This window comes from Merops nubicus, unplaced genomic scaffold, assembly GCF_000691845.1.
Source record: "Merops nubicus isolate BGI_N331 unplaced genomic scaffold, ASM69184v1 scaffold10554, whole genome shotgun sequence".
Lineage (NCBI taxonomy): Eukaryota > Metazoa > Chordata > Aves > Coraciiformes > Meropidae > Merops > Merops nubicus.
This window is the reverse complement of record NW_008604882.1, coordinates 1-16,527: the sequence shown is the minus strand read 5'-3', so window position 1 is coordinate 16,527 and position 16,527 is coordinate 1. Positions and strand designations below refer to the sequence as shown.

Genomic DNA, 16,527 nt, shown 5'->3' with positions numbered 1-16,527 from the left:
CTCTGGAAATGGTGAAGGATGAGCAGCCCTGGCCCATAGCTCCTTCAGCTGCCACCCTGTGACTCACCAGAGCTTGCCTGAAGCTCCCCCAGAAGCACCATTACACTGGCAGCAGGCAGTATGGAATAAAGTAGGCTCCAGTGGTGACAACATGAAAGTGGTTCTTAATGAGATGTGAAAGCACTAAAGAAAATTCAGACCCAAAGGGCAGCCAGGAGAGAAAGAGAACTCAGTAAGTTTTACCCACCCCAAAAGGAGCTGCTAATCACTGGCACTATTGTGAAGACTACAATAAATCAGTGTCTGCCCTGGCCGCCTGCATCTCATTATGCACAAACATGCAGATAGAGAATGTCAGCCTCAATAGTGATCTGTCATGTGAATGCTGCCGTGTCCAAGTGGGCTGGCACTTGCATGGTTACCCAGCTTTGTATATTCTTTTTTCCTTTTTTTTTTTTTTTTTGGGGGGGGAGCGGGGGGCTGGTGAGGGGTGGCATATCTATTTCCTTTTGGAAATGTTGATTTCCTCCATACCGTGGGTAGTAAATTTGCCCTTTCCTTCAGTGATTTGTGAATTCTGTGATGGTAACATTGTATTTGAGGTGTGGGAGTAAAATATCTTTCATATATGTCATACTTAGTGATTGAGGTTTTGTTTCGTTTGGATTTATTTTTTTTTCCCCCTAAGCCCTCCTCTGTGTGTGGTGTCGTGCATATTACTGAAGCTAGGGCAACCCCTACATGTATTTATGCAGCTGATGTATAGTGCCCATTACTCAAGCATCACAGACTGCCTTGGAAAGTCTAATTAATTTAAGCCCTGCAGCACCCCTTTGAGGCAACTTTTGTTGGTCCTGATAGATGTGCACATTGTAGCTGCTCTCTGTTATTTATTTTTAATATGATTTCTATCCCAGAAAGGGGGAAAAATGAATGGTTCTTATTTTGTTAGGTAGCTGAAAAAAATGTTGGGCTTTTGATTGAAATAAAGTATGTAGCAAACTTCAGCTTTTATTACAAGACATGTTTCAGAGTTTCTTATTTTCTTTTAAAGCCTGAGTTCCTGAAGCCGGGTGAACCTGTAGATGTCCTTTTGTTTTTAAACATCTGTGTCTAGCTCATGTAGTTGCAAAATAAATTTCAATGTATTTTCTCCACTTAATCTAGACTCTGGGATGTAGTGACGAACTTGACTAAGGCTGTGGGTTTGGTTCTTTTTAATCTTGAACTTTTAGTGTGGTTAGGACTGGCAACAGCAGTGACAGAGTTCATATGCAGTTCAGAAGAGAATCCCACGGATCATTAGTTGTTTTTGTGTTCATGTTTTAATTTCAGAGCTCCTCAGTCCTATGCTATAGTAACTAGGTTAAACAAGGTTACCATCTCCTCCCTCCCCCTCCATGAGCAAACGGAGGATGTTTTTGAATGTCAACTCACAGTTTTATTTGCTTATAGTTGGTCTTAATCTTACTAAAGAAGAATTCAGCATATCTTCTCCAAATGCTTTGTCCTCCGTGTTTTTTTACTCTCTTTTCTCAGCTGAGCCCTGTCTCTCCAGTTTGTTTGTGAACACTTAACTCGTTTCGTCTGTTGTTCTCTCTTACCCTTCCCACATCCACTTTCAGTGCTAGATCCCTAGCTGCCTCATGTCTTAAGGAGTGATGAGGACTACTGAAGTGGCAGGTTTGAGCTGGCTTTAAACCAGGGGCAATCCAGTTCTTGTGTTTCACTCCATTCTGCAGGAAAATTCTTAATTCCTTAACATTTTTCTAGGGAGCAGGTGTCCCCTACAACCTGGGACGTAATTTCACAATTGTTTTAAGCCAGTCTGAGACCACACTGTCACCAAAGGAGGCAATCTCTTTTTTCTAGTATCTGCTCCTACCATCTCTTTTCAAGCAGCTGCCTGATACGGCAGATTGCTATTTTTTTTTTTCAGTAACTGTAGGTGAGGAACCTGATCTGATTTGCATCATAGCCCCATGGGCGTGAGCACTTATGCCAAGAAGCCCTGGGAAGCATCCAGCCAAGAACATGGAAAAAGTGTGACCGCTGCTTTTTGTAGCAGTAAAGTCTCTGACTGACTTAAATTATTAGCTTATGACACTATGTTTAATGTAGTTTCAAGATCTCACTAACAGCAGTGATCCTGCATCTAGCTGCTTGCTCCTCTGCTGTTACCTTCTGCTCTGTGTTAGCACAAGCCATCATGAAGCTGTGGTGAACCCTCCTGGTTATCTGTGCCAAATGGGGAAAGAATTTGTCTTGTTTTCTCCATGTGGTTTTGTTAGGCATTTTTTTTTTCCTAAATCATCCTCCTAGATAACCAAGTAAGTGACCCACTCTTGGGCCACTTTTCAATCAGTGCTTTTCACAGTGTGCATAAATCTGCTGTCCTATTTAAAGGCAGTGAGTGCTGTGATAGGTTGCTGCTCCTCAGGATGAGCTGGGCGTTGTTCCCATGCTCTGCAAGCCACAAGACAGCTTCGTGCTTCCGCAAATTTCTGCTCAGACTTGCACTCAGCCTCTACTTTGAAACCTCATAAGCTCTAAGGCAAATAGTGCTTTAAAGAGTATGCAATACAGCCTGTGTCCCAGATGAACCAGGTCGCCAAGACACATGGGTTGAGACTAAAAGAAATTTGAGATAATTGTGACTTCATCTTCTTGGCAAATATGGGCTTGGCGAGTTTTCCCTTTCCAGGAACATGACTATTTTAAAGCCCTTCAGCATGTTCAGCTGTTTTGAAGGGACTGCAGCAGTATATCTTTGCCAAAAATGATACTTTGTATTTATTTTTCAGGGCAACTTTCACCATTTTAAAACTGAACGTAGACAAAAACATTAACTTTTTCTTTGTGTTTGTGTGTTTAGTTGGATATGAAAACCACCTCTCCTTTCTTCTGTTTCGGCAGTTAAATATTCTGGTTGACACTGGGAGCAGTAATTTTGCTGTAGCAGGTGTGCCTGATCCTGATGTCACCTCTTACTTCAATACCGAGCTGTAAGTACCTGTTCTGCACACCCTGATGGGTTAGGATGACTTTTAAATTCTCTCTCCTCCATACAAAAGAAGATGGTAAGGCAGTTCACAGGGCTTCTGTGGTGTCCCATGACAGTGGGATATTTGTTGCCTGAATGGTAACATTGGCCTTTTCTAATGCAAAGTTCTGCCTGACACCATGAACAGTCCCACTGATGGCAGCACAGCTGAGCAAAGTGCTGAGTAGAGCTGGAGAACAAGGAAGAAGGTTACATGGTAAAAATCGTTTGCAAAATCACACCAATTTCAGGCAATTTCTTAGCCAAATAGCCTTGAAAGGAATTAAAAGTTTAAATATACTTTCCCTTTTTTTAAAATACAAAAATTGAAACTCAGTAATTGTATCTGTTATTTGACGTTTCATCCAAACGCAAAACCATTAGTCAAAAACAAATTTGTTTTTCAGTTTGGCCTTTATCAGTTAGTGATCTGGACAGACCCTCCAGAATTTGATTGTTTATAAGATACAACTTAGTAGATTTGGTTCACGTTGCGCACTAAGTTTGCTGTGTTTAGCATGTGCTGACATTACTCACAGTCAAGCACATCTTTGTCTGACTGAATCACTGTCCCTCCTTTCTTCTTGCTTGCCTATCTTTAGTTTCAATTATTTTGGGTAAACTTCAAAACATAGTGTCTATCTTTAGCTGAAGCATATGGGTAAAAATACTTAAATTTCTGGGAAGCTGGAGAGTATGACCATTATCATTACCTCTATGTATTTTAACATGGGATTTTGTTGTTTTGTTGTTGTTTTTTTTCTTCCAATAAGATGCACTAATAAAGGAAGGAAAGTTGGTATTTCCATGCTGTTTGCTAGAATAGCCTTACCTCCTGTGACACATGCAGATGTTAATGGAGATATTTCACATCTCACTCTGATATGACACAGATCTGGAAAGTCCATAATTTGTACCTGAAAGCCATTTCTGCCTTGCTGCAGAGTTTTGCATGTCAGCTATCCACTTCCATAGGGAGTGGCTAGAGGAAACTTAATTGCAAGGAATTAAAAGCACAGAAGTTCCTTCTGCCTTTTCTCTTAAGTGGTGTTATTTTGTCTGGAAGGGCAAGGCCTCTCTCATAAGAACCATAAACAATTAGAAACAGCAACAGTAGAGGCTGTGTGATGAGAAAGGCTGTGAAATCACTTGAAGGTTACAGTCTCTTGTCAGTGTTCTCAGTGTACACTGTGTTTTCAGAACTTTGATATAAAGTAAATAATGAAACCTTGAAATTGAGGCACTGAAGAGTTAAGGGTGTTTGTAAAATGATTCAAACCCAAGCCATTACAGTCCAGAGTAATTGCAATAGCAGTGTCGGTTTGGGTTGGATTAGTGGAATACTGCAATATGCTCAGAATAAAATGTGACCCTTAGCATGTTTGAATCTGGCTACACCATGCTTCTTCTGTTTTACATACTTTAAATACATTTAAATAAATGTCATCTGGGAAGGATGCTAACCCCACTGAAATCAGCTGGATACTTAAAAGCATGTTGTTTGCGAGAAACCACTCTGTGTCACATAGTATATACCCTAAATGAGGCAGGGCTCTCACCAGATCAGGTCAGCCAAGTCCTGTAAACCTTTATGGGTGGAGAGTCCATGTTCTTTCTGGGCAGTGTGTTTCAGTGGTGTGCTGCACTCTCCTGTGGAGGAAATATTTCCTATTGTCTGACTTGAACCTCACAAAATGTAACTCAAGGGTGTTGCCCCTTGTGTTATTATCTGACACTGCAGAGGAAAAATTGGCTGTGTCAGCTTTGTCTTTTAAGGTGGTTTAAGTTGCTGTGAGATCTCCTCTTAGCCTCTTGTCTGCAAAACTGAAGCCTAGCTCCTCTCAGCTTCTCACCACAGGTCCTGTATTCATGGACCTTGACCTATCTGGTAGCCTTCTGCCAGTCACTCTTCTTTTTCTCCAGATGGCTGCTGAACTGGGTTCTCACAGCTGGCCACAGTCTATTGCAGATGTGGTCTCACCAATCCTGACCAGAGGGAGAAAGTGACTTCCATGGATATGTTGTCCACAGCCCTCTAAATGTGGCCTAGCATACAGTTTGCTGTATGCACCTGGCAAATACAGTGTTGTCTCTTACTAAGCCTAGTGTCCACCATTACCCCAAGACCTTTTAAGCTGTTTTCAATTGCTTCCCATTCCATCCTCTTGCATGGACTTTTTTCCTCTTGGCTACAAAACTTTAGGCTGGGAGGTTTTTGTTGGCCCCAGTCTTGCCATTTTTCAAGGTTCCTTTGGATTCAAGCTCTGACTTTCAGCATGTCAACTACTTGCCTTAAAGTACTGTCCTGTGCAAACCTGCTGAGGGTGCAGTCTGTCTTTATGTAGGTTCTTGATGAAGATGTTGAACAATTTTTCCCCCACTGATAACCCCTGTGGCACTGTGCTTGTCACAAGCCTGATGTTGAGCCAATGGCCACTGCTCTTTGGGCCCAGTGGCCTAGCCCATCTTCAACCCACACAGTGGTCTGTTTGTTCAGCCCCACATCCTCAGCTGCCAAGTGGGAGTGCCATGGCGTGTCAAAAACCTGAGTGAAGTCAAGATGTGCTACAGGCACTGTTGTCTCCTCATCTGTGTAGTCAATCATTTTGTTGTAGAAAGCAATGAGGTTGGTGCCATGCCTGTGTAATTCCTCACTGAGTGTCCACAATTACCTTCTTGTTCTTCATGTGCTTGGGAACAGATTCCAGGAGGTTGTTCTGTTACATATGTGTAAATGAGACAAAGGACATACGGGCACTTTTCTTACACACTAGGTGGAATGCTTCAAAATTAGATAAAGAGGTTTCCCCTCATCTGGAAATCATTCCTGCAATTTTTCCCTATATTGTCATGAAGTGCTTCCATATGAAAGTCATAAACTACAAACTGAAAGTGAGGGGAAAGAAGGATTAGCAATTTGTTAAGTTAATGGGACTGAGTTATAGGTGTATGCCTATTAGAATATTAATATTGTGATGGAGAAAGAGAGTGATGGGTCTGAATTTCCTCATTGCCATGCTCTTAGTTTAATTTTATTCAAATGATCAATATTTAAAATTAAATGCATGATTTTTTTTTGTCTGAAATTGAGGAGGATGAACAGGATAGGCATTATCTTTGCTTCTAAGGACACAGAGGGTTTGTTGTTCAGGAAGAGCCTCCTAGAACTAGCTTGCTAAATGATGTTTTGTGTCAGATAATCCGTGTCGTATAATTCTACTGTTTAATTATCTAGGTCTCTCTGTACAAAATTAATAAAGTTGTTATCATGAACTCTCACAGCTTGGGCTTTTGAGTGGCTCTGACAAAACTTTGCTTTGAGAAGTTCTGAGTCTGCTGTGATGATCATGCTGTATAAATCTCTATGAGGTATAAGGTTTTGGAAAATGGCCTCATTTGTCCTGAACTGAAAAGAAATCGCAAAAACGTTTCTTTCTCATGCCTTTCAAAATAACAAGTAGTTTTTGCTGAGCATGCTACTTATGCTAAAAGAGCTACTTAAACAGAAGCATAAAGGGTTTTTTTACACTTGAAACTAAATTGTCAGTGATGCCTCTGTAGCCATGCGTGGAAGAGTGACATACTCAAGGCTGTCAGTATTCAGCAACAGTATTTAGTTTTATTTCAGTGTGAGTACTACTGTCTCACTACCTAAAGTTTCAAGAGCAACTTGCTCAGGAGTTGATCATTCTAAAAGATAGGGAGGTAAGAAAATTATGAGTAATAAGTTGAGGTAATACAATAAGTTACGTATCAGCAAGTAAAATTAAGCTGCTTTAAAACAGTATGTGAGTTTGGTTGTATACACTGTACAGTTTGCCATTTGGGGTAAATTATAAACTTGTTCCAGAACCCCTAAAAATTAGATGTGACTTCTCAGTTAAAAATCACTAATTTATGTTGAGCTTTCATGTTTGCTTTGTATTAAAGTGAGTGGCCCTGAATCATGTGTCTTGTGCCATCTATCTGTTACTACAGAGGGAATCAAAATTTCTGTTCAGATTTGTTTGCTCATTGGTGTTTTCTGTCCCTTCTTTGCCATTGCTATCTGCAGAGAGGTGCTTACAAAGAAGTAAGTGCATAAGCAGGAAAATCTAAAGTCCTGCTTTGTTGCAGAGGAGCAAAAGAGCATGGAATTAAGAAGGAATTGCATGTGTTTGGCAAGATTGGTGTTAAGCAGGACTTTCTGCATAGTGAATTTGCTGTTGCCATGTTGAGCTTCCTTCAAATGAAGCATGGCATGAGCAATACTATTTTGGTTGTTTTGTTCAGTGCTATATGCTGGTGATGAGAAATAGCTCTGCATGAGAAAATGAACCCATTGCTAGTTTTCTTAGCTGAGGCTTGAGACTGTTTGAGATTGAGAACCACGTTTCTTTTGGCCGCTTTGGAGAGAAGAGAGTAACCAGGACAGAGAGGGGAGATGGGAATGGTGTCACTACCACACCATAATCTAGGAAGCCTTCTTCCTTGCCTCTGGCTAAGGTACACTTCATCTTGCTGGAAGAGTTAAATTTCTTATTTTCTCATCACAGCCAAAATGGCTTGTTTGGAATTTTTTTGTGCTGTGTTTTTGTTTTAAAACATTTGGCCCATCAATCAGAACAAGTCTCTAGTTTTAAACTCTAAAGTTTTCTTCCTTTAGATCAATGAGGTAGAAAAACACAGGCTGATTATAGTCAAGATGATGGAGCAAGAAGTGGTTTTGCAGAACAGATTATAATTTACTGCCACAAGGATTATGTAAGATCCCTTCCCACATGGGGAATTTTTCTCCTTGAAGGATATAATGATCCCTTCTCTTCAAAATAACATTTGTGTGCTTTACAAATGAGGGGAGTATCCTCATACCCATTTCTGCAGGTGAGGAAGCGGAGGCACGGCATGCAAGGAGGTGACTTGTCCTGCCTTTCCACAAGAAAGTTTACCAGCTGTGCTGGGAAACAAATCCAGCCATTCTGTGTCCTGGTCCACAGCTCAACCCATCAGGCTGTTACTGCTTACAGAGGAGCTGTGTGCTGCTGCTGTTGTTAGTCATGCACCATCTGTATTTGCAGATTCGCTTCAGTTTAGTCCACCAGGACTCACTTTTCTCTCTGATTTCAGGTGTTTCCTTTTCTGTTGCACAGCCAGACACTTTTCCACATGGAGAACCCTGTATTTTCCCTTCCTTTTCCTGCCCCCCCCCCCTATTTTTTCCTATGTTACTAATTATTCAGGCTCTATTTTGATTTATAAAATGTACTGGCAGTATCACAGTGGTGCTCTGTAGACCCTGCCTGAGCAGAAATGTCCCTTTGTCTAAATGTCATACAAATGCAGAATTACTCAGAAAGGTAAAACAGCAGTAGCAGTAGAAGTGAGCAGATACAGGTAGTAACAATATGTCTGGAATTCATGCATTTTGAAATATAATCTTTGGGGCCTATCATCTCATGTATTTCATCTGTCTTGGATGTTACAAGCTACTGAGCCATGAAGATCTTTGAAAGATCTAGCATTGGGTGTATCAAGAACTGCTTAGGGCTAAAGCCTGGCCTCTTACTACTCCCTCCCTCCCTTAGCTAGGATGAGAATTAGTTGCATGGTCCATATGCACAAATTATCCCTCAAGATAAAGTGTCTGCTTGAATAGATGGGACTTGTCTGCTTTTTCATCTAAAGGTTTTTCCCCATAATAAGCAAAATCACACCAATTTAATTCTGGTGAGCTCAGGTACAGAGGGCTGTGCAGCCACTTTATGTGGCTGTTTCTGTCAGAGCAGCTGTTAGATAAAAATTGGGTTGGTAAAACAGTCCACACTTGATAAATCATCTGCACTTTCATTGTTCTACACACATGTAATGATGGTGTTATGAAATCATTTTAAACTTGCTTGCCTTTTTTTTTTTTTAAATTTGCTTCTGAAGCTGTCAAGCAAAAAGTCTGTTCGAATGAACTGAGTGTGATCATCTGTTTCTTCAGAAGGGGAAGCTGTATGCTGAGGAATGGGACCAAAATAAATTGTAAGGGATCTAACTTTTCAGTGGTGATACAGGTGGAAGATGAGTACTGTATTTATAGTACAGGATTTTAAAATGAAAAATTTATTGAAGTTTTTTTCTAATATTTTTTCTTAAATCTGCTAAAAAGGATTCTTCTCCTTTCTTTACTTGCCATACTTAACTGCTCCTTTGCGTTTGCTGCCCTGGTCTACAAGGAACTTCTTCCTTTCTTTTTCCAAGTCAGTGAATCATTTGTTAGGAATATCCAAGTCTACTTACTTCCTGATAGACCTGTGTAATTAGAAAACCTGTGTCCTGCTGCTGACACAGTAATATCCAAATTTACCCAACACAGATTTTGAAATAGTATTAATGAGATATTAGGCTACAGCTATTCAGTTAGCTTGGTGTTTCAATTTTAGATTTTAATTCAGAAGCTTTTCAGTTTCTGGTGCAACTGAATATGTTCCATCTCCAGTTAGAGTATTGCTCCTGTAGTGATAGACCAGTCTGAGTCAGGGACACAATGCTCTAGGTGGCATAATACCTTAGATTAAAAAAGAAAAGAAAAAAATACACACATTGTGGAGATTTGAGTCATTGATGACTTCAGGATAAAAACACGGCCTCAAGAGTTCTGTTTTTTTATTACCATTTTTCACTGCTCTTCCCCTTCTGTGAGTATATGTGACTGACTTTGCAGGCTTCACTTTTTCTTTGTTGGGAAAAAAATGAGATTGAATATATTCTATTGTCTTGCATTGTGAATGAACAACTCATACATAAGTGTATCTTTTCTTTTTCAAGGTCAAGTACATACAAATCTCAAGGGATTGATGTCACAGTTAAATACAGTCAAGGAAGCTGGACTGGTGTATTGGGTACAGATGTCATTACTATCCCCAAAGGAATCTATGGCAGCTACATCATCAACATTGCTACCATTCTTGAATCGGAGAATTTCTTCTTACCAGGGGTTAGATGGCATGGGATTCTTGGTCTTGCCTACGCTGCCTTAGCCAAGGTACATCGTCCTTTTCCCAGCTGTTGTCTTTCATAGTAGCAATAAATAGAAATCTAACTATTAAAATAAAGAGACCAGATGATCTGTCAGCAGTAGACACCTCCCTTCCAACCAGTGTTTCCTTTGTGTTGGTTCCAGAAAGAATAAATTGGGTTTTGATAGTACCACAGTCCCATGTGAGGATCTTTACTTTTCTGGTGATGAAGTCTCCGACTTTAGCTCTTCTGGAATGAATAAGTTTTTACAGTGCTTGTGGTACCAGAGTATGGGAGTAAAGGCTTCTTGGATGTGTGTGGAAGGCATGTGGAATGGCTCTGGTGATCTCTCTCAAGACTTGTCAATGATGATGAACTTCCTGGGCAAAGCCCTTGGCTGTTCATTCTAAGACATTCTCCATTCATCAAGTGAAAGTTGAGATGGAGCACACACATGCATAATTTTGGAACAAATATTAGCTATGGTGTTTTCATGAACATACAAACTAGCATGTCCTGTTCTTGTGGAGGTAGGAAATTCAGGTAGAAGTTTCAAGTAAAACATAAAATTTATAGTCTAAAATTTATAACCTTATAATCTAAAACTGAAGACATAGTTGGAATACTACTTAGTCATAGTGTTCAACCTACACACAACTGTCTGAGAAATTGACAAACTGAGATATATCTCATTAGAATAAATAATTCAGTACTGCCTGCTGGCTCTGGAATTAAAATGCTTTATTCAAGAGTTGTGTGATCATTGCATTGACTTCTGCTGTAGTTGCTGTGATAGACTGTTTACAAATAGACAGACGAGAGCTACTTCTCAAACTCTGGATTGGGCAAATAGTGCATTCAGGGCATTTATTTTTCCCTTCTTCCAAATACTTAGGTGATGTTGGCTTCTGAGGCTGCTCTGTGCTTTGTCTTGTAATAGCACTTGGCACCTTGCAAGCTGGCCAGGGTCTCTGCCTGTCATGAGATGTTCCTGCACAGAAATCTGAATTACAATGAAACCGTAGTACTCTAATAACTGCAAAGGAAAGCATGACATGCAGTGCAGGAAAGAACCTGTTAGTCAGTAATCAGCTGAAGTGAGTATGCTTGGATGTGAAATTCTTCAAAAGAAAGAAGAGGAAATAAAGGTCATTGAATTGAAAGTTCATTAGAATTAAACTGTTTACAAGCTGAAAATCCTTACTTTTAAATTCTGCCTTTTAACTGTGGAAAGATGCGAAAGGCAAGTTACATTTGACCATTCTAAGCCTTTTGGAAAGGCCAAACCCTTTTCTAAACAGAAAGTATCAGTGAGGGTTTCTTTCTGAAACTGGTACTTGAATTTGAAAACTGCAATTGAAAAATACTCTTGTGTTTCAGGGATTTCTGTGACAGTGGTCAAGAGTAAAAATGTTTCTAAAAACAACAGAAACAGAACAATGACAGATGTTGACTTTTTAATGACTCATGATATCTAGAATTTTCATCACCTGGTTGTCAGAATTCAATTTACTTGTGAAAAGTGGTCTTGTTTGAATGATTTGCTCATTTCTGCAAATAAACTTTTTAACAAATGCTTCTGCAATTTTTATTTTGTTTTTGTTTTGTTTTTCAACACCTTCAAGCCTTCAAGTTCTGTGGAGACGTTCTTTGATTCTCTTGTGAGGCAGGCAAAGATCCCCAACATTTTCTCCTTGCAGATGTGTGGTGCTGGGCTGCCTGTTTCTGGAAGTGGTACCAACGGAGGTAGTCTTGTGGGTATCTGTCAATCTGAGAGGGAAGATACATCTTTGTCAATCTGTCTCCTTTTTTTCTATGACTATCCTACTTTTTCCAAATTTAATGTTTAAATATATGAGATGTTTTATATTTTTTTAAGAAAAAATTCAGCACTTAGGCAAAACGCGTGTCTATTTTCATTCTCCATTCCTTTTTTTTTTTTTCTCTCAAGTTTGAGTCTGCATTTCTAGTTTAATTTTAATAAAGAAAAATATAAATGTTCTGGCATTTACTCAAGGAAGATTTTGCTACCTTTCTCAAACTGAGTAGTCCCTTACTCAGCTGGTAAGCTTGTTCAAACTCATCAAAGTGCTACAATAGTTTTTTTATGTGATGTGAAAAGGGGGAGAAGAATAAAAGCTTTTTTCCTTTTTTTGTAGACAACATGTAAAGGGAAAAAATCTGAAGACGAGATCTTGCACTTATTGTTATTCTGGAAAGTCTTTCTATCAATTTTAGTGGGACCAAGAATTAGCCATTATTTATTTGGTATCAGGAGCTGGAATGACTGTTCCCAAATTATGCTGAAATAAGCATTTCAGTCCAGGAGTTGATCACAAATAATTATTTGGCTGTGAAGTCACATACTGTAAATGTTAACACATTTGAGATAGATGAAGCCCAAGAGAGAACTCACTTCTGTGAGTTCAGTTCAAAGTATGATGGTCTGATACAGTCCCAGTCAGCTTCAACCTAAGTTTTGATGGAAGCTAATAGTGACAGCAATGATAGGATAGTCATATTCTATTTTGGATGTGTGTAAGAAAAACTAAATGTCCTTGAACAGTATTAAGGCTTTTCTGATCTGATAACGTGAACTTATGGTATGCAGGTTTAGTATTCTGTCCTATTTTTGTGCATAGCCTAGATTGAACAACTGAAGATAGATTTATTTTAAACAGTGGAGCTTTCATAGAAAAATCAGTGCGAGCATGTAGGTGAAGATTATGGGAATTTGGCCCAATATGGGAATTCTGTCTGACTGAAGAACAATCTATTTAATATCTAGATGTTTCACACTGCTTTATTATTGACAAAGAACTTGTCAGTAACAACCTCAGAAATGGTGCTGCATTAAAATTTTGATACCCTTTATATCACAATTAAATATTTCCTTTTATTTTTGTACTTGCCCCAAAACTAAGTATCCAGGATTCTGAAGTGTGTGAATTTCATTCTCCTTTCCCTTAGGTTCTGGGTGGAATTGAACCGAGTCTGTACAGGGGTAATATTTGGTACACACCAATCAAAGAGGAGTGGTATTACCAGGTAGAAATTCTCAAACTGGAGGTCGGAGGACAGAACCTGGAATTGGACTGCAGAGAGGTATTTGCAATTATATGTTTCTGTCTACATAAAATGCAGGTTTGGTTCAGAAAAACACTTGATTGATCAGTTTTATAGTTGCAAGTAGATGTGAATTGCAGTTTCCTGTGAGAATTAAGGCTGCATGGTAACTTTAAAAGAAAGTAACAAGCCCTGTGAAACAGTGTACATCAAGCATGCTAAAATCACTTCAAAGAGGACTTTAAAATCATTTACAGTATTTTCAGTAAATTATGAACTAAGCTACAATTGTGAACAGTCCGCTGAGAATAAGTCTACAATTTGGAAAGGCTCAGTCTCCTGACTAGTTTCAGTTGTAACAAAGGTATCTAAACATTGAAGATGATGCATTGATTCCAGGAGACAGTCTTTAAACAGTTTATGGTTTTCTGTCATACAGTAAAATCAAACCAAAGCATTTTAAAGCAATTCTGGTCGAACAAAGCGAAGGTTAAATTTTTAAACTGGCCCCATTGGCCCTTGTGGAGATGTCTAAGCATGTCATTCATGATGAGCAGATGCCATCCTGGGATGCTTCCCAAAGTATCTCATCCTATGTCTCCTTTTAAAAAAAAAATAAATAAATACATAATCCACTTTTATTCACTTCAGCCTTGCCAGCTGTTATTCCTGATGGATGTGTTTTCTGGTTTTATTAGGGATAATGTTCTGCTATCTCTGGATCAGTCTAATGAGACTGCGTTCTTGCAGTATTTACTCCAAAGCTGTTTCATCTTTTTCTGGATGTTGTGTTGTGTATGTGTGTGTTTTATTTGTTTCTTATTGCTGCTTGTTACTATTCATATTTTGAATCTAGTTCTATTATTTTGATGCCCTGTTTTCATCAGACATCATAATTTTATCTTATGCTTGTTGTCTTAGCTGGAAATTGCTGTGACATGATAATTCTAAAATTTTTATAGTCCATACAAAATACGTGGAATGCATGATAAAAATCTTCCATGTGTATAAAAATATATCCATTTAAAATATGGAAGTCATATTTCCATATAAAATATTTGAGATTAGCCATATTGTCTTTCAACTTAATAAGCAAAACAAGGTCTATTTAAAGGCCTCTCTATAACAGTGTTAGAAAAGCAAAACGCTGGTCCTCTAACATAAAATGTTTGTGTTTGCTTTCCTTTCTTGCCTTAGAAAAGTCAACATGAAGTGTTTTTGAAGAGGAGCCCTTGTACTAGTGGCTTAATACATGCTGTTTCCAGAAAACAGCTCACTTAAAAATGTGGCGGTGTTACGAAAGTTTCCTGTTATTGTTGCTTTTTTCTGAGCTAGGATTTGCTTTCACGTTGTGTGTATTAACATAGCATGCTAGCCACTGGTACAGAAGGCATTGTTCCTTTCCTGATCAAAGGAGACCTTCATGCAAAAATGTAGAGGAAGAACAGAAAATTAGAGCTAGTATGATTAAAGTTTGGCTAGTTAGAGGCTTGCAGAGGATGTATAATTCACTGTATAGGATAATGAACTATGTGCCCTCTCTCCTCAGTTGTTTTCTAGGAAATGAAACATTTCTTGTAACCATCACTAGAGACGACTCCTTTCCTTGGCAGGGAAAAGTATTCCCCTCACTTCAATGGTGGGACTCTGTCCAGTGTTAGATTGCAGCTGTGGCCTTGAGCCTGTCAGACCAGGGCTGTGAGAAGTACATCCTGCGTAGTATGCACTGTTAAATATTAACCAGGAAGACTCAGAAGGAAGGTTACTGCCCACTGCAAGTATGTTGTACACAGCATGAAAATCCAAGTGCAAGTCCCTAGCCGGGCAATCGTGCTACTCCAGGGATTTTGCATGGGCTTATATCAGTGGTTGACCCTCTTGACTGTGCCCCCTTCCTACAATGCTAGCAAGTGCGTATTCGTGGTAGAAACCTGTTTAAATGGACTCCACAATGCCTTGATATTTCTCTCCACCCTTTAGAAGTATTTCTGAGTGTGTAATAAATGGTTCCCTATTTGCTTTTCTTTAAGCTGTTCTTGGCAGCCTACAGCAGCTCTTTCAAAAAGAAAATAACTACGTCAGAGTTATTTGTTTAATTTTTGGTGGGTACGATTTTTATCACTGCACTAAAGATATTCCATGGGATGTGGCAACATCTAAACCAATGTATTTTAAATGTGCTTGCCGTTTGGCATCTTCCAAAAAAAGCTTATGCTGTATATTACTTTGTGGTTTATGATTACGCCTTAAACATGTCACTGTTCAGTTATATTGATCCTGCTGGCCAACTTGGTAACAAAAGTAGCTAATGCCACTGCTACTTGCCTTTCCTTTTTTTTTTTTTTTTTTTTTTGCCACAATTAATCATAGGTCTTAAGGAGTTCATGAAAAAAGGTAGACCTTTTAACATGCTTATTCTCTGTTTACTGTATCTGAAGTTTGCAGAAATCCCTTAATCTGAGGATTAGGGTTTTAATAGTGAAGACAAATGTTTGCTTAGGGTTTTTAGTGCAGATTTTGAGGCAACAGGATTGAAATTTCAAGTTTCTTTGTGCTTATTATTATTTATGTTTTAGTGTTTTTCAGAGAAAAACACTGTTGAGACAGAAAGGTATGGCATTTGGCATTTGTACTGTCAAACCAGGACTAGACATGACATACAATGCGGCTTAATGTTCCTGACTATTCTTACATTAGATACACCAGCCATTAAAAGTAGGCTGCTGTATTGTGTTTAAACAAGAGTGAGTGAGAGTGCTTTTGCCCAAAGCGTGTGGGAGGTAAAGTGGATTAGCTTACACCTGGGAGAGGGGCCAGGCTGTACTTCTTTTCACAGTGGTTTGGCCCTTTGCACCAGCTGTGGTGACACACAGTAGTTTCCTGAGTGGTGCAGAGAAATCCACCCTCGTGTCTAGGCTGACTGTATCTTACTTCTGCTCTCAGGCTTCATTTGAATTCAAGGTGTCAGCTAGAGACAGCTGCTAACAGAATGATGAGGCCTTCTACAGAAAACTGGAGGTAGCCCCTAGAACACACTCCTTGGTACTCATGGGTGACTTCAATAACCTTGATATTTGCTGGGACTCCCACACAGCTAGGTATGTTCAGTCAAAAAGGCTCTTGCAGTGCATCCATGATAACTTCTTAATGCAGGAAGTGGAGGAACCAATGAGAAGAGGCACACTGATGGACCTTGAATTAACGAATAAAGAAGGGCTGGTTGGGGACATTAAGGTTGGGAACAGCCTTGGAGTCAGTGACCATGACATGGTGGAGTTTAGTATTTGACAAGGTAGAAGCAGGGCAGTAAGTAGGATTACATCCCTGGACTTCCGCAGGGCTGACTTTGCACTCTTCAAAGATTTACTTGCAGGAATCCCATGGGCTAAGAGTCTGGAGGGTAGAGAAAAGAAAGAAGTGTATAGCTCATGTAA

General features: G+C 39.3%; 1 protein-coding gene across 1 annotated transcript; it reads left to right on the top strand.

Moving 5' to 3' along the window:
- Positions 1 to 1,982: 1,982 nt before the first annotated feature.
- On the top strand, positions 1,983 to 13,132 carry LOC103771847 (beta-secretase 2-like; the record flags this gene model as incomplete). The annotated part of the gene is made up of 5 exons (XM_008939164.1): positions 1,983 to 2,067; positions 2,876 to 3,005; positions 9,836 to 10,052; positions 11,653 to 11,781; positions 12,998 to 13,132. Coding segments are annotated over exons 1-5 (696 nt in total), but the record flags the coding sequence as incomplete, so codon positions are not given.
- Positions 13,133 to 16,527: the final 3,395 nt, after the last annotated feature.